This window comes from Camelina sativa, chromosome 17 (genome assembly GCF_000633955.1).
Source record: "Camelina sativa cultivar DH55 chromosome 17, Cs, whole genome shotgun sequence".
NCBI classification, from domain to species: Eukaryota; Viridiplantae; Streptophyta; class Magnoliopsida; order Brassicales; family Brassicaceae; genus Camelina; species Camelina sativa.
This window is the reverse complement of record NC_025701.1, coordinates 13,519,921-13,539,504: the sequence shown is the minus strand read 5'-3', so window position 1 is coordinate 13,539,504 and position 19,584 is coordinate 13,519,921. Positions and strand designations below refer to the sequence as shown.

The window sequence follows — 19,584 nt, the reverse complement described above, 5'->3', positions numbered from 1 at the left end:
TTCTCCATACCTGTTTCATTCCAGCCTCTGGGAGAATAATAGCACATGGATCTTGCCTTCTCGAGACATGTTTCTGCATCTGACCATGAACCTAGCTTTCCGTAGACGGAGGCCAGCTCTTGCCAAGCTTCCGTTTCACATTTCTTAAGCAAAATCTGGGAACAGAGAATAAGATTAGTCAGAGATATCACAGAATTCACAGAATATGTTTCTTTCATATTATGAAACCCAAACTAGGTACCTCAGATTGTTCAGATTTATCCTGCGCCCGTATTAGGCCCAGCAAGCTGCTGCATGTCTTCAAGGCCTGCTTAGGTTGTTCTTGAGCCATCTGAAGCACAATTTTCAACTTCAGAAGCTCTAACTTTTCAATGTCACCAGCCTCTTCCATGGTGAAGTCCAGAATAGATTCAGCATCCTTAAGCCGTTTCTCCGCTGAAAGGACACAAGCTAAATGTTTCCATCCTTTAGTTGAACCTCCTCCCACCATACTAGAATACTCAACCGCACCATCCAAAGCCGCCTGAACATTTCTTTGAACTGCATTCTCAAAGCTTAGGTTATATATAATGTCCGGTTCCGGATTATCCTTGGCCCTCTTTGCTGCTTCATTTAGTGATAACAGAGTCTTTTTCTGAAGGAAAACCCGTTCAGAGTCTAATTTGGAACTTCTTGCAGTGTTTCCATAGCATACACCAAGGAAACTGTGTGCTTGGCTGAACAAATGTTCACTCTGATTGTTTGCCAAGTCGAGCAGCTTCTGAGCAAAATTTATGCCGTCCCTTGAGTGTTTTGGATCTTTAGAGCACAGCTTTGCTCCAAACAATAACCAAGGAACGTGTGGTATCTGTCTGGATTCAGAAGGGCCTAGGGACATCTTTAATAGATTAATGGCTGCTTTATCAATCCCTGCAGCACTGTAACAAAGGGAGAGAAGGTACCATCTCTCCCCACGGGTGTAAACACCCGGAAGAATCTGCTCTAGATAGTTCGCTAACACTTCAAACTGCCCAGTCATTGAAAGAGCGTAAGTGAGATGATCCATGAGTTCTGGATCCCACTGTATGTCCCCAACCACCATCTTCTTTACAAGTAACATCAGTAACACAATTGCTTCCTCGATGTTGTCTTTTGGGCATGCCTCAACACTCCCGTACAGCAAAATCAAAGCCAAGGATTTCTGCGTAACAGCTAACCTTTGGGGATCCAAATTCCAAGGTCTGGATAAAGCACGGCGATATGAAGCAATAGTTTCATGATGATTCCCTGCTTTAGTCCACAGTAAAGGAAGCAATTCGAGGGCCTTCTGAAAAATGTCCTGCAGTTTAGAGAATCCGTTGATACCATCAGGCATGCCACTTGGCAATGCAGATTCAACCACGTCAAGTATTATTTTGCATTCCTCCGCAGCCTCTGGTAAAACAGCAGAACAATGTTACTAGCTATAGATTCCAATGCAACAAAAATCTGAAGAGCACCAGAGTTAAAATATTCCATACGTACCTTTGTAAGAGCCGAGTTCCTCAAGTGATCTAGCTTTAAGCAAGATTGCTTCAAGAAGTAAACTAACAGAATGCATTGACATTGAGGTGGGAGGCACAATAAGAGGTTTGGAGCGTGGTTTACATGGACGAGTTCTCTCAACAATGGCTTTGATTATCCTTGGAGTTAAGACCTTAATATCAATCCCCTTAAACACCTGAAGCGCTGCATCAAAATTACCTCTCTGATATTCAAGTCTCCCCAACAAAGCCCTAGCTTCCTAACAACACACGAATACCACAAAATTAAAAAAAATCAAACATCAAGATAGTTCCAATTAAAACTGATAACATGAGTAGGCTAAACAAACACACCTCATAGTTGAGTGAGAGAGCTTCCTTTAGAGTCGATTCAGCTTCGTCAACTTGAATATCATCGAGTTTGGAATCCCAATCGCCTCCTGCAGTTCGAGAAGAAAGTCCACTAGCTGAGAAATCTCTTGTAGCTAGGGATTCCGGCGAGCCAGGCTGGTCCTCGAACCGGAATTGTTCGCCTGAACAAGCACACAACATCTTCTCCTCCTCCTCCTCCTCCTCACAAAACGCAGATAATGCGATGAATAGATTTACAGATCTACGCTGCTTTTATCATCAGCTTCACTATGGGAAAATCAAAATAAACAGAAACATGTGTTATTCAGAAATCAAACCACAAATCCTTGTTGCTTTCGCATAATGAAACGCTAAACGCTATAGTGAAAACGAGGTTAAGAAGGGAAGCAAAAGGGAAAGAAGCTTACATGAAAATGGGGGAAGGAGAAGACAATTAGCGACAACGAGAAACGCGAATCGTAGCAGAAGCAGCCATGAAAGCAGATTTTGATAAGGAAGTAGTAGTAGTAACTTGAGCTTTGTTGTTTGGGGGTGGGGGTTGTAACTAAAATCCAAAATCCTCGAATTAGTTAAATCGATTTAGTCAGAGAGAAGATCCGAAATCGATGAAGGGTCCTTAGTCATTTTGCAGTGTGTGTTACTGTGTTGTTCATGTCAATGTTAGCAGCAAAAGCCAGCCAGCACCCAGCAGCAACCTACGCTGTGATTTTTATTTTTGTGTTTTATTTTTATTTTTTAAGGTAATTTTGAATTTTTGTCTTTTGGTCCACATTTTATCTGTTTTCAACTAAAGCACGCTTTAAACATTCCCAAAATACCCTATTCTTATAGTAGTAAATTAATAATGTAGTGTTATATGAAACGTAAAAATGGGGAGAGAGACAAGTAACGCAAGATTGAGAGGGGATGAATGATTTTATTTCTTTCGAACCAGTATTGATTGAATTGAGATTATTTTTTGGTTGGACACAGATTGAGTGGTACTGGTACACATAATATATAGATATATCACGACTTCAAATTTGAGATGCATGTGAAAAAAAAACATCATTATCTATATACTAATCTGTGACATAGATAAAATATATAGTTACACTGAAGTACTAAACTAATAATCAAGTTCTACTGACGGCCACGGACGAGCATTGTGTACATAGGGAGTAAGAAGTAGTAACATGCGAGGTGCGAAACTTGAAAGAAGAATTGAGTTACTAAAATCTTAATCCCCTGCTCGAGTTTCCCTCATTAGAACTTGATTCTGTATTAATTAAACCCATAACACCTTATTATTAATTGGGGTTTTTATTGGTTCAACAAACGGAACTGCAATCGAATCCTGACATTCAAATGCCAATTTTCTAGTCTGAGCCGATTATGATAATTTTGAAACAACATGGATCAAATCCCAAGTAAAATGTCTCACCATACATGAAAAATAGAACCAACACTTGATCCAATCAATAATCCCCCTTTAGGTTTCTTCTTGTTAAGCCGAGCTTACAAGAACAAATAGCGGCGTCTCTCCTAGTTTATCCTTTCCCTTCAAAAACATTACAGCCACATACACCTCTTTGTAAGCAAATAAGTGTGAGAGACTGGAAGCAGATAGAGAAAAAAAGAGATAACGAAGCTAAACCTTAAGCTCTGGTAACTCAATTACGCAAGCACACTCAACAATCTTCACTCCTACTCGCTCTGCAAACACACAACCAAGTTGCAGGAGTGAGAGAGAGAGAGAGAGAGAGAGAGAGAAAGAGTCAAAAGTTTAACAGAAACATTTTGTGATTACGGACTTGAGCTGCGTTATCAAAAGGATAAACTGATCTACTTCTCAATATTGCACTTACCAAGTAGTCGGATTGCAGCAGCGAGAGTCCCTCCCGTGGCAATAAGGTCATCTATGATAATAGCACGCTCACCAGGCTCTACTGCACCTACATGCATCTCAATCTTATCTGTTCCATACTCCAACGAATACTCCTCTGAAATAACCTTCCCTATTAAAGAAACCAAAAATCATTAGGCATAGAATTTACTTACAAGGATAATTTGGCACTGCTCAACAAGTCTCTAAATGACTTAACACCTTTTTCGTAATTGGTCAACATAAACAACTTAGACACCATGGATATGTAACCAAAAAAACCCACTCAAGCTACTGGGAGTTACCACAAAGATATATGATCTAGCAAATGAGCAGCATCATAGAGTAATCGAAGCCATAGATAGGAAGATAAAAGTCACCTTACTCAAGTCCGAGATACTAACAATTGTAAACTTAGAGCTAACTGAGACAGTTTGATGTAACTAGATATTAGAACAGCAAGTCACACTAGAAGAAAGAAAAGAAAAAAATACCAGGCAACTTCTTGGGCTTCCTCATGGGAACAAATTTGGCACCAATAGCCAACGCAATAGGAGGGCCAAAAATGAAACCTCTAGCTTCAACACCTGCATTCACCACAACATCCTCCATTTAAGTAAGAGTGAAAAAAAATATCATCCACCAATTCATTAATATACCAGAGATACAAACTTCCATTTTAAAGTAACAAACTCAGAATTTAAACAAAGGCCAATATAAGACCAATTAAAAAAAGCAACTAATCTTGGTACTTGGAATTATCAATGGACCAAAACAGACCACACAAAAGAGTTACCTGCAACAACAGATATGTCTTTGTCTTTGTATCTCTCAACAAACAAAGCAATGGTATCCTTAAAGGCCTCAGTGTCGAGAAGAAGCGTCGTTATGTCCTGAAACATGATCCCTGCGAAAATATAATCCAATCCAGAGAAACAAAAACTTACAATTAAGATCACAACTCAGATGAAGACTAAGAGACGATAATTGCTATAAGTAACAAGAAGAGAACCTGGTTTAGGGAAGTCGGGGATGACTCTAATGGAAGAAGCGATCTTGGCGATTCTCGGATCTTGCACATCTTCAGTCGCCATTTCACTGTCCCGACTCGCTGATGCTGCTGCTGCTGCTACTTTAAGCACAATACTCGGCGTCAGATTTGTAAAAACACACACAGACACAGACCTAAGACTCGAATGAGAAAACAGTGATGACAAAAATGACCAATTTATCCCAAAAATGATTTCCCGTTTTGACGTATTTGCCCCACCCAATCAAAAAAATATCCTTCTTTTTCCAAAAGAAAACAAAAACGTTTTTTTTTTTAAATGAAATAAAAGAGGTGGTGGGGTCGGGTCTACCTGCGGAGGAGAAGAGGCGGAGGGAGTTGGTAGAACGGTGACTTGAGAGGCGGATCGAAGGAGGAGCACGGTGGTGGTTGTTGAGAAGACGAGGGACAGAAGGAGCAAGTGAGAGACGATGAGAGACAAGTAGTGGAGAAATTATTGTTTGCATTTTCTTTGGAACTGAGAGAGATCTTTAAAAAGGAATGTACCAATTGGAGACGGAATAAATTGAACAAGCGCCGTGATCAATGATGCCTATTGAGGTCTAAAGTCTAAACCAACCTAACAACTCATGTCACTCAGCCATTGACTTTTCTACTTGATTCTTCATAGAAAATTTGTCATAACCAATCTTTTTGATTCTTTTTAATTTGATGACAAACTAATAAGTTTAGTGTACCACACTGTATTATGATCTGATCTCCCAACATTCCATATGTATGATCTTTGTTTATATAATTAGATTGAATATCAAAGTATATTGTCCAGTCTATTTTTGCCAGTTTAAAAGTTAAATTTTAGACTACAATTTTCCTCAATTTATGTTAGCAGCCATTGTAGTCTCTAGCAGCCATTGGGAGAAAATTATGTTAGCATAGCAGCCATTGGGAGATAATCAAAGAGAATAATAAGCACACAAATCTTAGCATCCTCATTGTGATGTCTAATGGGCCACTTAATGTCAATCAGGCCCTAATAATGGACATTAACTTAGCCCATGATGGAACCGCGCGTTTTGACTTTGTGACGTCGTGAACCACTTTTACCTCCGTGTCTGTCTGGTCGTTGAATTGGAAAGTACAACACAAGCAAATTCTTGAGACACTTGTCTGTGACTTGAAGCTATTTATTTCCCCTAAATTTCGTTTTCCATCTTCTTCTTGATGTTTCGTTTTCAGAAATTCGCATCTTCCTTATGAATAAAAAAACCCTAAAACCTAATCCCGAAGTAAACTCGTCAACCACTGCGCCCATGACCTCCCAACGATACTCTTCCCTTATATGCTTCCTCTTCCTTCTTCTCTCTTCTTCGATCCAACCATTACCCGACCCACACATCTCCGTCGGATATGAAGATTCGCTCTTCCCTCTCCGCCATTATCCTTTTCCTCTTCTTCTCCGCTTCTTCCGCTGAACAAACCCTTCGGACAGAGCGAATCTCAGGTACAACTTTGGAATGTGATTAATCACTAGTTTTTTAGTCAAATTTATTTGAAATGTGTTGTGTTCCTTTACAAATTGGTTTATGTTATATTGTATATAAGCAATTTTGATTTGCTGTGTTAAGAGAGAGCTCAACAAAAAGGTTTTTTTTGTTAAAATGCAGGAAGTGCTGGTGATGTTTTAGAGGATAATCCAGTTGGAAAGCTTAAGGTTTATGTATACGAGCTTCCAAGCAAGTACAATAAGAAATTACTTCAAAAGGATCCTAGATGTCTTACACACATGTTTGCTGCTGAGATTTTTATGCATAGGTTTCTATTATCTAGTCCTGTTCGAACGCGTAATCCTGATGAAGCTGATTGGTTTTACACTCCTATTTACCCTACTTGTGATCTCACTCCTACGGGTTTGCCATTGCCTTTTAAATCTCCGCGTATGATGAGAAGTGCCATACAGCTAGTCTCGTCAAATTGGCCTTATTGGAATCGGACTGAAGGTGCTGATCACTTCTTTGTTGTGCCCCATGACTTTGGAGCTTGCTTCCACTATCAGGTAGATCTCTTTGATCTAACAATGTACATGATTATTAGCTTAAAGTTAGCTGTTGTGTCATCATCACACTAGTGCTTATGATTTGTATTTCTTAAGATTGTAGAATAGTCCAATGATTTGATTTGTGTGGGAATTGAAGATTTAATATACATTGAACAGGAGGAAAAAGCCATTGAAAGAGGGATTCTTCCGCTACTCCAGCGAGCAACTTTGGTTCAGACATTTGGTCAGAGGAACCATGTGTGTTTGGACGAAGGCTCTATCACTATTCCTCCTTTTGCACCTCCACAGAAGATGCAGGCCCATCTTATTCCTCCAGATATTCCACGTTCTATCTTTGTCTACTTCCGTGGTTTGTTCTACGATGTTAACAACGACCCAGAAGGTGGCTATTATGCAAGGTACACATTTTGTAGACTTGTAAAACTCTCAAGTGATGGGGTTTCACTAGTCTTACATATATTTTTTCAACTTGAAAAATCAATAGTATCATACAATAAAAGAAGCACGTATACATTCCTCATTAGGAACTAAGTCAAAGTAAGATTATATCAAGTTGTTTTGGAATTTACTGAATGAAACTTCTCTCTTTGTACAGAGGTGCAAGAGCAGCGGTGTGGGAGAATTTTAAGAACAACCCTCTGTTCGACATCTCAACAGATCACCCGACGACATACTACGAAGACATGCAAAGAGCCATCTTCTGTCTATGTCCTCTAGGGTGGGCACCATGGAGCCCGAGGTTAGTTGAAGCGGTTGTGTTTGGGTGCATTCCAGTTATCATAGCGGACGACATAGTACTGCCTTTCGCAGACGCCATCCCTTGGGAAGAAATAGGAGTCTTTGTTGCCGAGAAAGATGTTCCTGAGCTAGACACGATCCTAACGTCAATACCAACAGAAGTGATCCTCAGAAAACAGAGACTCCTCGCAAATCCTTCGATGAAACGAGCCATGCTTTTCCCTCAACCAGCACAACCAGGGGATGCATTCCATCAGATACTTAACGGGTTAGGTAGGAAGTTACCCCATGACAAAAGCATATACCTGAAGGCAGGTGAGAAGGCACTGAACTGGACTGCTGGTCCGACTGGTGACCTTAAACCTTGGTAAACTCAAAGAAAAAGAGAGAGAGAGAGAGAGTTATGTCTTGTTATGTTTCTTGGGTTTGACCTTAGAGTTATTTCTGAGATGAGGGCATATGTTGTTGCCTTTCTCTAGCACTTACGAAAACATTAGAAGTCCTCCGTGTGGATTATTTTTGTAGATAGCATTTTTACTCGAGTTACCAAATTGGATGTATTTCGTAGACGTTGATCATTATACTGTATCCCCACTCTTTGTTGTCTTCACATTGTCAATCCACCTTTTACTTTTTATCTTCAATCATGTAAAATTGTAAAGTACTATCAGTGTCCAATAAACCCCAAAGGTTGTCGGAACAAACATGTGGCATATTTCTTTGTTTTTGTGTGTGAATGGAATTATAATATTACGAAAAACAAACTAATAATACAGAAAATTATTTTTCTGTATTATAATAATACAAAAAAACCAATAATACAGAAACTAGTAAAAGGTTAAATAATACTAGAATTATTTGAAAAATTGTAAAGCTCGTAGATGGAAATGGGCCTATAGTCTACTAAAAATAATGGGCTCATCGAGGGAAATCTGAAAACTAATCTCGAAGAAACATTTGCTTTGTGTGTGTGTGAGAGAGAGAGAGAGAGGAGAGAGGCGGCGATGGGAGGAGGAATGGGTGCGTTTTGGGGAACTAGGGTGATGGAACTAGTGAAGAAGCACGATTCCGGTGGTCTTCTTTGGAAGCGAATCAAGCTTACACCTACTCGTAAAGCCAATGCCAAAACTCGCCTCCGTCGCGTTTGGCAGGTACTCTCCTTTTCCCATCTTTTAGGGTTTTGGTCTCCCATTTTTCCTACTCTTATCTATATTCGTGATCGATGTGTTTTTTTTTTTTACCTGCCAAGCATGGATTAGTATAAGGACTGTGTATGTTTCTTGAGAAAATGTTGGTGGGTTCATTTCTAAATTACGAGTTTTTCATTTGCAAAAATTGTTTTGAGGCATTGTTCAGTTTTGTGTGATGTGGTTTCCTCAGATTTGATTAGTTGTATTGAGTTATATGGACAAACTCAATTGTGTATTTTGTGAATTTTACTTATGCTTCTAAAGATTTTGTTCTTGTTTTTGATAGGCCTTGGGAACTAGGAGTTGATGTAATAATAGTGAATCAAAAGTAGAAACATTTAGTGTTTGCATACCTATCAAAACATTCAAATTCTTGGAATTCATTTTTCCTTGTCCATCTCTCAATATGCTTGTGTTGTACTTTTTGGTAAAGCTTGTCGATCTGAGCTTGTATTTGGTGATTTTGAGCTCAAACCAACATGTTTGTCAATAGCCATAAATTTATAAATAAAAAAGAAGTTCAACTCAATCCTCTTGTATCTTTGTCGACACAAATATTGTTTTTAATAGTTTTTTTCTGGGAGTCTCTTGCAGAATGAGGCTGTTCTAAGGGCGTGTGGTGAATCAGATGCACCAAATCCGCCGGGAGCTAGCAACACAAAAAGCTGTAGCAGTGGTTTGAAAAAGAATTAAGGCGGAAGTGAAGCTAGAAACATGGTCGGTAGTTTGTAATCGTAGATCAAGTCTCTGTCTTTTCCTGATTTAACAAAAAAATAATAGCAGAGGTTGGTTTTACATGTTGAATCTTGTGTTGTTGGGTTTATTGGTTTTACATGTTGAATCTGCAACGGGTTTAGCAAAAAAGCAGAGCCACCCCAGACCAAAGCCGAACATGAGATTTGAGTATTGTTACCTTTTTATTGCTTTTTTTGTCACAAAGAAAGTTGTTCGTCAGGTGCTCAATTACTTGCTCTTGGCAACTCAATTTAATCCTTAACCTCGATGTCCCTTAGTTATATAGACTGACTACACTGTCACTGTGGGTTCAATACCAGAATTTTGGTTTAGCTATTCGAGAGCCTTATCTTCAAATCTTGTTGAAAAGCTAAAAGTATATTTCAACCATAATATTATCAAGTTACCACTTTTTATGTATCCTTTTTCAAAAAAAAAAAAAAATACAATTAAAGCAGAAACGTTAATTTTTAAATACCACTACAATACTCATTTTTTAACTCTGATTGAAACTTTTGATTAAATTGGAACAAAACAATAAGGGAAAATTTCAACTTAATAATACATTATACAAAGTACGATTAATAAATAAACATAACGATAATTTAAAAAAAAATAAAAACACTTGGGGGGTTGACAAAGAAAAGAAAAAAAAAGAAGGAACAAAACAAAACCTGGGACAAAGTCGGATCGGTGTGGTAATGTAAACAAACAAGCAAAAGCCTCTGCCTTAGCCTTTTCCCTTCATCTCTTGCTCCTTCACTCACTCTCGATCTCAGAGACACGAAACCAAAAAAGCTTTCTTCTCTTCCTAAAGGCTTTAAATCCACAACAAGCAATCAAAAAAAGTTTCTCTGTCAAATCTCTCCAAAGCCCTCTCTAACTTGGCTTTTTTCTACTGCGCTCGCTCCGTGCCTCCGTCGTCTCCTTCTTCTTACGTAATCTCGAAGTCGGTTGTTGTTTCAATCCTGCCATGGCCGAAGGGAAGTTCGATCTGCCTGACGATCTCGTCTTTTCCAAATCTTCTGATCACTTGAAAGGTAACTTCCCTCAGCGCCTCTCAATCCTCGTCGTCTTCTTCTTCTTCTTCTGTTTTGGATTTCGTTAATTTGAATTTGAATTCATTTCTCTCTGGACCGATTCGAATGCGGAGAAACGAATGTAATCGATTGGTGTCTGGATCTGAATTCCCCTATAGGATGCGGCAGCCATTTATATCTATCAGATTCATCACAATTTGACCTAGCTATTATTGTTGTGCTGATTAGGGTTCTACGATTTTAATTAGCAACCTTGTTATGTCCGCTTTTTGATGCATTAGCAACTTCATGTTTGGATTCAAACGTGAGACGTAATCCTCTTTTGTTTCCGATTCCAGAGTTTGGGATCTGGAGGAACTAAGAACCAATGATTTGTTCCGTGCCTCTAAATTCCTGCACTATTGGTTTCCTGACTCGGTTAGTTAGATTTCCTTCAGCCATTTGACTAGCTTGTCTTTGTTATTTTTGTGCAGAATTGGCCTCAGATAACAACATTCCTTTGTCTCCCCAGTGGCTTTACACGAAATCAAGCGATAGCAAGATGGTATAGTACCTTATATGCCTAACGTTTCTTCTCTTTTTATCACCTTAATAAGGCTTCGTATCTAGACAGTATCAAGTTCTTAGATGAGTTTTGCTGTTTCTCTGTAACATTTTTACATACTCTTTCATCTGATCTTGTTGTGGCTCTGTGGTAGGATGTTCGATCTCCTACTCCTGTGCCCATGGGAAACCCAAGTGACCCTAATCTCAAGGATGCATGGCGCTTGGATGCACCCGAAGACAAAAAGGACTGGAGGAAAATTGTTCCTGAGAATGAAACTAGTCGCAGATGGCGTGAAGAGGAAAGAGAAACTGGTTTACTCGGTGTCAGGAAAGCTGATCGAAGAAAAACTGAACGTCGCATTGACAATGTCCCAACTACTAGAGAAACTGGTGACACTAAAACCACTGCTTCTTCTGATAGGTGGCATGATGTTACTTCTCGTGCTGCTGTACATGAACCTCGCCGCGACAACAAATGGTCATCTCGCTGGGGTCCTGATGACAAAGAGAAAGAAACCCGTTCTGAGAAGGTAGATAATAATAACAAGGACAAGGAAGAGCCTCATAGTGAAAGCCAATCTGTGGTTAGCAGCATCCGTGCTACTTCTGAACGGGACTCTGACCCTCGTGACAAATGGAGGCCACGTCATAGGATGGAAGCCCAGTCTGCTGGACCGACTTCTTATCGCGCTGCACCTGGCTTTGGACTTGATAGAGGACGTGCCGAGGGCCCGAATCTAGGTTTCACTGTGGGCCGAGGAAGAGCATCTGCAGTTGGGAGGGGTTCGTCAACCTCCTCAATTGGTGCTGCTGCATGTACTTTTTTAGGAAATGAAAGTATTCCTGGTAAACAAAGCGCTTCAGCCTCTATGTTTCGGTATCCAAGGGGTAAGTTGCTTGACTTGTATAGAACACAGAAGCCTGATTCTTCCCTAGGTAGGATACCGAGTGAGATGGAGGAAGTTGCCTCCATTACTCAAGTGGCTTTGATCAATCCTCTTGCTTTTATTGCACCTGATGCCGACGAAGAGGTATGGTAACCACTGAGAACTGGCTTCCATTGCCCTTTTACATGAGTGTGTCATTAATTTTTTTATTTCTTATTCGCAACTGAGTTTGTTGACGGGTATCTTATCTATCAGGCAAGCCTTAACGGCATATGGAAGGGAAGGATCATTAGTAGCGAAGTTTACACTCCATCTGAGGAAGAATCCTCAGGTGAAAACAGCATGGGTATGTTATCTTGTCTTTAGCTGCTTGGCCTCTATCTTTCCACCTAGCATAATTTGATGAATGCTTCTCTGACCTGACTCAGGTGAAACAAGAGCGGATAGTTCTTTGGTAGGGTTTGTGAATGGTGACAATGTTTCCATGCAAAATAGTGATTCTGGTACGTGTGTGATAAGTATCAAATGGGTCTTTAATATCTTGTATTGTTTTAAAAATGTCTTATCTTTATGAGTTTACTGGATTTTTCTAATGTCCTATATATTCTGAACAAAAGTCAAAAAATTATTATTGTAGGGTTACTTGGTAGTCAAAATGGAGGTCTGGGGGGTGCGTCAAGCGTCTCAAGGAATTCAGTGGCTTCTGAGAGTTATGGACCTGTTGGAGCTGATTATCAACTTTCTCATGGAAGTCCTGAAGCGGTTAGATCCGCTTTTACTAAATCAGCTGCGCTGGATGGGAGTGAATCCGTTGTTGCCTCTTTCGAGCAAGATTATATGGGCAAGCTGCAGCAACCAGATATTGAAGTGAATCACTCAGAAGGGGCTATGCCACCTGAGGAGTTTTTGTTCTTGTATATTGATCCTCAAGGAGTAATTCAGGGACCTTTCATTGGTTCTGACATTATTTCATGGTTTGAACAAGGGTTTTTTGGGACGGACCTACAGGTTCGCTTGGCAAATGCTCCAGAAGGAACTCCTTTTCAAGATCTAGGCAGGGTCATGTCATATTTGAAGGCAGAAAGCATCGATGCGCATATCAGTGACCAAAAGAATGAGTTAGAAGAGACTACTTTAAAAGCAGATTCAGACGCTGGTTTATCAATTGCACCTGTAGCAGAATCCAATGATTCATCCTCTATAACTGCCACGTCGCGTTCTTTTTCTGCGTATAACAACCCTTCAGCTCAGGATAATTTTCAGAGAATATCTGAGTCTGAAGTTTATGTGAAACCACCACATGCTGAGGACCGAAGTTTCTTGGACTTCTCTGCCCAAGATGAAGGTATATTTCTGCTGCTAACCTTTTCTCATTTGTGTGCATTTGCGAGCTAGGACATTTGTCTTTCTTTGGGTTTCATATACTTGTGGTGAAGCTTTCATGTGCATATTAATCTCTTTGTGTTCATCAAGACTAAGAATGTTTTTTGTATTTTTTTCTAAATCAGAAATTGTATTCCCAGGAAGAGCTGGAGGTTCTGGTTATGCATCATCAATAAAATCTTCTACAAGTATTCATGATGCTTTAATGGAATTTCCTGGCCAGTCTGCTATTCCTGTTGAATCAACTAAGGCTGCTACTCGTAATCAGAATGAGAATACGCTGCACCCCTTTGGTGTATTGTGGTCTGAACTAGAGAGCGGTAGTACACCAGTTAACCATTTATCAAACAGGTCTTATGGTGCAATGGAGGAGCTTACCAGTTCAATAGACAACCGTCCCATCAATTCCCGAAGAAATACACAAATTGACCCCACCATGTCCCTCGATAGTCTGGCTGCTAACCGTATGTCACAGTTTGAACATGAATCCAACTTCTTTAGCCATGGGGATCAACTTCCATCAAATCAACTTCACCAACAGCAATTCCAGAATCGGGATATGCTATCACAATTACATTTAGGAGATCAAGCTCAGGATCTGGAGCATTTAATAGCTTTCCAGATGCAGCATCAACAGAAGATGCAGTTGCAACAGCAGCAGAAGCTTCAATTGCAACAGCAGCAGAAGATTCAGTTGCAACAGCATCAGCTACAACAAGAGCATCAGTTACATCAGAAGCTCTTACAGGAGCAACAGCAGTCCCATGCTCGTCAATTACATTTTCAACAGATTTTACAAGGACAGACTCCTGATTCAAGGTTCGGGCAGTCACATGACTTCCCTCGGTCCAACAGTGTTGATCAGATGTTGTTAGAGCAGCATCTGATGAATGAATTGCAAAATAGTTCTGGCCATCCGTCACAAAATTTCGCACCATACAATGAGCAACTTGCCGGAGGCAATTTTGGGCAGCTGTTACATGAAGGCCACCAAAGGGAGCTGCTTGAACAGCTACTTTCAACACAAAAGCAATCTCAATATGGACAAATGCAATCTCAACATGGACAACTGCAATCTGATCCAATACGGTCTTTGGAGTACCAGCTGCTTCAGCAAGAGCAGCTTATGCAATTGGCAAATGGTGTGAGGCACAATTCATTACTGGAGGAACAGAGACATATTGACCCTCTGTGGCCGTCTGACCATAATGATCAGCTTCTAAGAACTCATTCTGGGATCAACCGGTCGCGCTCTTCTGCAGGATTTAGACCGTTAGAGTTTAATCAACATCAGCAGAGGCCACCCTTTGAGGATCAGTTTGGTCAACTTGAGCGGAACCTTTCATATCAGCAACAACTTCGACAAGAATTATTCGAGCACGGTCTTCCATTTGAGCGATCAGCATCGGGGATTAATCTGGATGCAGTAAATGGTCTTGGTCTCTCTCAGGGTCTTGAGTTGCGGGATGCTACTGCCCATATGCAATCTTCTGGCAGATTGGGAAATTCCACTCATGGTTTCAACCATCAGAATCCCCGTTTACCATTGGGTGAACCACATTTTTCACAACTGGAACCAATGGAAGGACGCTGGTCTGGAGCCGATACACAGCTAGCTGGTGACTGGGCCGAATCTCAATTTCGTAGATCAAATATGGAAACTGAACATCATCAAATGAGGTCGGAAATTAGAAGACAGGGTGAAGATTCCAACTCTTGGATGGTAGGTGGATCGACAAACGACAAGTCAAAGCAGCTCTTTATGGAGTTGCTTCACCAGAGACCCGGCCATCAATCTACTGAGTCACCAAGCATGAACCTCGGGGATACTTATGACAGGATGGCTCCTTCAGGCCTTACCCCAGGGATTCAAACGCATGGTGGCCTTGCGGACCATGGTGGTAGTCTAAACGCTTCATCTGCCTTTGGGGCTCGGTCATTATCTGAGGAACAGGTCAACAGAATACCGGGAGATAGGAACAATATGGGATCGTTGCACCGTAATAATTCCTTGCTTTCTGGAATTATCGATGGTGGACGGTCCACTCAGAATGAAGGTCAAGCCTTTAGTAATATGTTTGCTATGAACAAGGACGCAAATGACATCAAAACGTGGAACAATGTGCCGCCAAAAAATGAGGGAATGGGAAGGATGATGTCATTTGAAGCCCAAGACAGAATGGGCAAGCAAGCAGTATTAGACTCTCTGGTTCAAGGGGAGCTTCCTGTTGTTACGCGTGGCCAACAACAGTCTTCTTTCAATATCTCTGGTATATACATATCTTTTACAGTAATTGCATCATTTAAGATATGGTCTTCCCTGCGTTCATGGTTTGGAAGGTTGATTTTTACTTTGTTATTATGAAGGCTTATCCTGATATTATGTTGCTGCAGACCAATACAGTGATAACGTGGTTGGAGAAGATAGAAGGAAAGATAGGTAACTTTTGTATTCTGACATTTTAGCACCAGTAGATTGAATAAGTTAAGCCTTTAGTTTACCTCTATATACCTGCCGATTAAAGTTTGAAGTGATTGTTTGTAGGTTGGTAGTGCCATCACATGGGCAGGAATCAGTTTTGTTAAAAAGGCCTCCTTCATCCCATTCTTCATCATCACATGAAGGATTGCTCGAGCGTATGTCTGACACAGCTAGCAGGACAGCAAGTTCTTATAGTGGGATAGAAGGTATGTAACTCATCAAGTGTGCTTTTGTGTCTTTTGGGCATTTTTTTTAACAAGATGAGTCTCATTTTATCATCAGGAGGTGTGAGACGGGAATCAGGAGCAGCGGGAAACAAAGGGATGACTGCAGAGCCGTCATTCAGTGAGATGTTGAAGAAGAGTAATAGCATGAAGAAGGTGGCGGTAGAGTCAACTAATACAACCGAAGGAAGCAAAGGTGGAGGTGGGAAGAAGAAAGGGAAGAAAGGGAAGCAGATAGATCCAGCTCTTCTCGGTTTCAAAGTCACTAGCAATCGAATTCTTATGGGCGAGATCCACCGCGCTGATGATTTCTAACATTTTTCGTTCTTCTGTACAAATTCTTTTACATGTAAAGATTAGCTTCTCATACTTAGGCGTATAGCTCTTTTCCTGTCACGTTTCTTCAATATCACATCAGAACACACAGGAAATAATAATGTTCATTTAGTTCAGAGAATTGTTTGGTTCGTACTCGAGTACAATTTTTCTTATTCAATGTTCCTATCTGACCAGTGTGATAACCAGCGGCACTGGGCATACGTAATCAATTCGAAATATAGAAGCTCGAATAAATGGCTTTCATTTTAGTATCTATAGACAGACACTCATGTATGCTACTATATTAATTGCCATTAGAAAATTTTAATTAAGATTAATTAATTAATTAAATAAATATAATTAATTAAAAAGCAAAAAAGCTGAGAGATAAAAAAAATCTAGCAAACTAAAAAAAATCTATTCAAATCAAAACTAATTTGTGGTTAAAAAAAAAAAAAAAAATTAACAGCTAAGATTTTTTAAAAATACAGATTAAGTAAAAAAAAATATTTTTTATCTCTAATAAAATTATGGACGATAATTACTAAATATTTTAAAAAATAGAAACCAATCAGAATTTCAAAATTAAGATTTTATATCCAAGTATACAATAAAATTATTTTTAATAACTAGAGTTCAAAAATTTTATTAAGATTTCAAATTACGATTCTCCTATCATTTTTCTTTTATTTTATTTATAAATTGTTTGGAATTTTCATATAATACTTTTTTTCTCTTTTTTTGACAACAAAATCGAAACAGATCAGCTCAAGTGAGCCAATTAGAGTAGGAATGGTTTACATAAGTAACTACATGCGGTTGGGTCCGAACTTGTCGCGTCAGTCTATCCGCAAGAACATTCGCATTCCTCGAAATCAGAGTCAACGAGAAGCTTGTGAATTCTTCCATATCCACTTTGATGTCGCTGAGGTAGGCTGAGAAGGCTGGCCAGTCGGAGGGCGAAGACACCATCTTCACCAAATCTTCACCATATAATACTTATGATTAATAAATATGCAGAATTTTTTCTGCATATGTTGTGATTTGAAGTTTATAAAACAAAGATATATTACTTTTTTTTTTAATGTAAAAGATATATTACTCAAGGAAAAAAAAATGTTTGTTTTAATTTCCACATTGGCGGGTTGGTAAAACTAAACTTATACACTTGATAAATTAATAAATATTATTTACTCACAATTATAATATTAAAATTACTACTTCATATTTCACAAAATATTGATGCAAAAACAACAAACAAGCAATATAAAACTGTAATATACATAAAAAATAAAATACTATAATATTCTAAAATAATTAGTATTAAAAAATACATATACAGATTTATAGAACAATTAAAAAATCTTATCTCAAACAAATAATTTTTTAAAAAATATATAACAATAATTTTTATTATTATATTATAATTTTTTTAAAAAAATGTTGATCCGTGCTTTAAGCACGGGATATCTCCTAGTCTATACTATTAATTGGGGAGCACACTTAGGAATACAAAAAAACAAAAAAAAAATATGACATATATCCATGTTGCCAAACAGGTTCAATTACTTATATAATTAAAAAAAAAAATAAACAATATATGGTAAACAAAAACTGTTAGTCAAAAATCTATAATTTATGGAAACAATAATTACGAAATTAATTATAAAATAAAAATTATCTTATATTTTTGGAAATGGTTTAAAATTTAAAGTTTGCTTCTATAATAATCAAAGAATTTAAATCGAAAATTATATATATATATATATGTAAACATATTTCATTTGGTTTTAAATTGTGAAATATTTACGGAATAAACAAATCAAATTTAATATAATTAGATAGAAACAAATAATCATATATCTATAATATTAATTAGGGAGCACACTTAGGTATACAAAAAACAAAAAAACATGACATATATCCATTTAAACAAACAATCAGAAAGTTTCATTTAAAATAATTAATTACAAAGTTATATTTTGAATCAGTAATTTTTATGAATGCAACCTTTACAACTTTGAAAAAGTTTTTTATTACTTCTACATAGCCCTGAGACGGATCCGGATATCCGGCTTTTTGGGTATATCCGAATCCGGATCCGTCTCCGTCGGATATCGATTTTCATTATCCATATCCGGAACCGTCAGTAATGGATATCCGACCACCGGATACCCGACCAAAATGCCGGATACTCGCGGATATCCGAATCCGTGATCAAATTGAATTGCATATATCATTATTTTTTTATTTTTCTTTTATTTTTACCAAACTAATAATAATATTAGTTCTTATTAGTTTTTAAATATTTTCAACTTCATTTTTTATTTTATCAATACTTATTATAATGGACTTCTATAATTATGGCTCCTAAAGACTTTGGGTTGAATTAAATTAGACAAATTTATGTTTACTGTCAAAATTTATATATTATAGGTCTTCTCACTATTTTTAATAAATTGTCTAATATAAAAAATTTAAACAAATTCTAAAAAATTAAAAACCCTGCACAAAAGTGTGGGTTGGTCTATAGTTTTAGTTCACAGAAATTAACCCCAAATAATTTTAGTTTTACTAATACATAATTAATTAAAAAATCTAATGTACAGGGAAAATCAGATACGGGAACGAGTAATTTTTTTTTAAAGATAAAAACATTATATAAACTATTTTCATAGAAAAAAGAACAAGAAATAAATATATCAAGATGAGATTATAAAATTACGATAGTTAAATTAAATTTTATGTGAATCCAAAATTTATGGTGAAGCGGTTATTATTTCAAACATTTAGAAATTTGATGAAGGTAAACCAATATAAGTTTATGTTATAAATGTTATACCAAATAATTATATTTACAAATAAAATGTTATGTGGATGTGAATCTTTTACCCACTTCCTTATTTGTTGGACTAAAATATACAATCTCAAATTGATAAAATATTATTAAAACTACGGTTATAAGATTAAAAAAAAAAGAGGGACATATCGTATATGGGATGGGACGGGTTCTAGAAACACAAACGGATATACTATCTTTCTCTTACTCTTTTTTAATGTACTTAAATCTAATCATCTTCTTTCCAAACCAAACTGAAAATAAATTGGTACAAAGTTAGATTATGAATGTTAATAACATTTTTAACATTCATAATTACAAATGTAACTCCGCTAGATTATGAATGTTAATAACATTTACAAATGTAACTCCGCATAATCCAAACCTAATTACAAACTT

General features: G+C 37.9%; 5 protein-coding genes across 8 annotated transcripts in view; 3 read left to right on the top strand and 2 right to left on the bottom strand.

The window, feature by feature from the left end:
* Positions 1 to 2,585, bottom strand: part of LOC104759448 (tetratricopeptide repeat protein 7A-like) — a 4,652-nt gene extending 2,067 nt beyond the window's left edge. Inside the window, exons 1-4 of the mRNA XM_019238641.1 lie at positions 2,282 to 2,585; positions 1,857 to 2,141; positions 1,504 to 1,762; positions 457 to 1,413 (exon numbers count right to left, since the gene is read on the bottom strand). Of these exons, the coding sequence (XP_019094186.1) occupies positions 457 to 1,413; positions 1,504 to 1,762; positions 1,857 to 2,054 (1,414 nt within the window). The 5' untranslated portion in view covers positions 2,055 to 2,141; positions 2,282 to 2,585. The remainder of the gene's footprint in view (positions 1 to 456; positions 1,414 to 1,503; positions 1,763 to 1,856; positions 2,142 to 2,281) is intronic.
* Positions 3,138 to 5,325, bottom strand: LOC104757069 (adenine phosphoribosyltransferase 1, chloroplastic). 2 transcript variants are annotated; one of them, XM_010479782.2, is made up of 7 exons: positions 5,100 to 5,325; positions 4,751 to 4,870; positions 4,535 to 4,645; positions 4,233 to 4,325; positions 3,722 to 3,871; positions 3,511 to 3,569; positions 3,138 to 3,414 (listed from the first exon to the last, which is right to left on the bottom strand). In XM_010479782.2, the coding sequence occupies exons 1-7, from the start codon at positions 5,251 to 5,253 to the stop codon at positions 3,361 to 3,363; spliced, it is 741 nt and encodes a 246-aa protein (XP_010478084.1). In that variant the 5' UTR covers positions 5,254 to 5,325; the 3' UTR covers positions 3,138 to 3,360. The 2 variants fall into 2 exon arrangements, with proteins under 2 accessions (XP_010478084.1, XP_019094247.1); XM_019238702.1 differs by having other exon boundaries at positions 4,751 to 4,867.
* LOC104757068 (probable beta-1,4-xylosyltransferase IRX10) lies at positions 5,923 to 8,185 on the top strand. The gene is made up of 4 exons (XM_010479781.2): positions 5,923 to 6,248; positions 6,412 to 6,800; positions 6,960 to 7,201; positions 7,399 to 8,185. Exons 1-4 carry the CDS (start codon positions 6,155 to 6,157, stop codon positions 7,910 to 7,912), a joined length of 1,239 nt encoding a protein of 412 aa, XP_010478083.1. The 5' UTR covers positions 5,923 to 6,154; the 3' UTR covers positions 7,913 to 8,185.
* On the top strand, positions 8,477 to 9,716 carry LOC104757067. Its single transcript, XM_010479780.2, has 2 exons — positions 8,477 to 8,692; positions 9,326 to 9,716. Exons 1-2 carry the CDS (start codon positions 8,546 to 8,548, stop codon positions 9,422 to 9,424), a joined length of 246 nt encoding a protein of 81 aa, XP_010478082.1. The 5' UTR covers positions 8,477 to 8,545; the 3' UTR covers positions 9,425 to 9,716.
* On the top strand, positions 10,164 to 16,485 carry LOC104757065. Of its 3 annotated transcripts, none has more exons than XM_010479778.2 (10): positions 10,164 to 10,506; positions 10,980 to 11,050; positions 11,205 to 12,083; positions 12,195 to 12,285; positions 12,368 to 12,442; positions 12,577 to 13,284; positions 13,463 to 15,592; positions 15,717 to 15,762; positions 15,868 to 16,010; positions 16,087 to 16,485. In XM_010479778.2, exons 1-10 carry the CDS (start codon positions 10,440 to 10,442, stop codon positions 16,341 to 16,343), a joined length of 4,467 nt encoding a protein of 1,488 aa, XP_010478080.1. In that variant the 5' UTR covers positions 10,164 to 10,439; the 3' UTR covers positions 16,344 to 16,485. The 3 variants fall into 3 exon arrangements, with proteins under 3 accessions (XP_010478080.1, XP_010478079.1, XP_010478081.1); XM_010479777.2 differs by having other exon boundaries at positions 13,448 to 15,592; XM_010479779.2 differs by lacking the exons at positions 15,868 to 16,010; positions 16,087 to 16,485 and having other exon boundaries at positions 13,448 to 15,592; positions 15,690 to 15,764.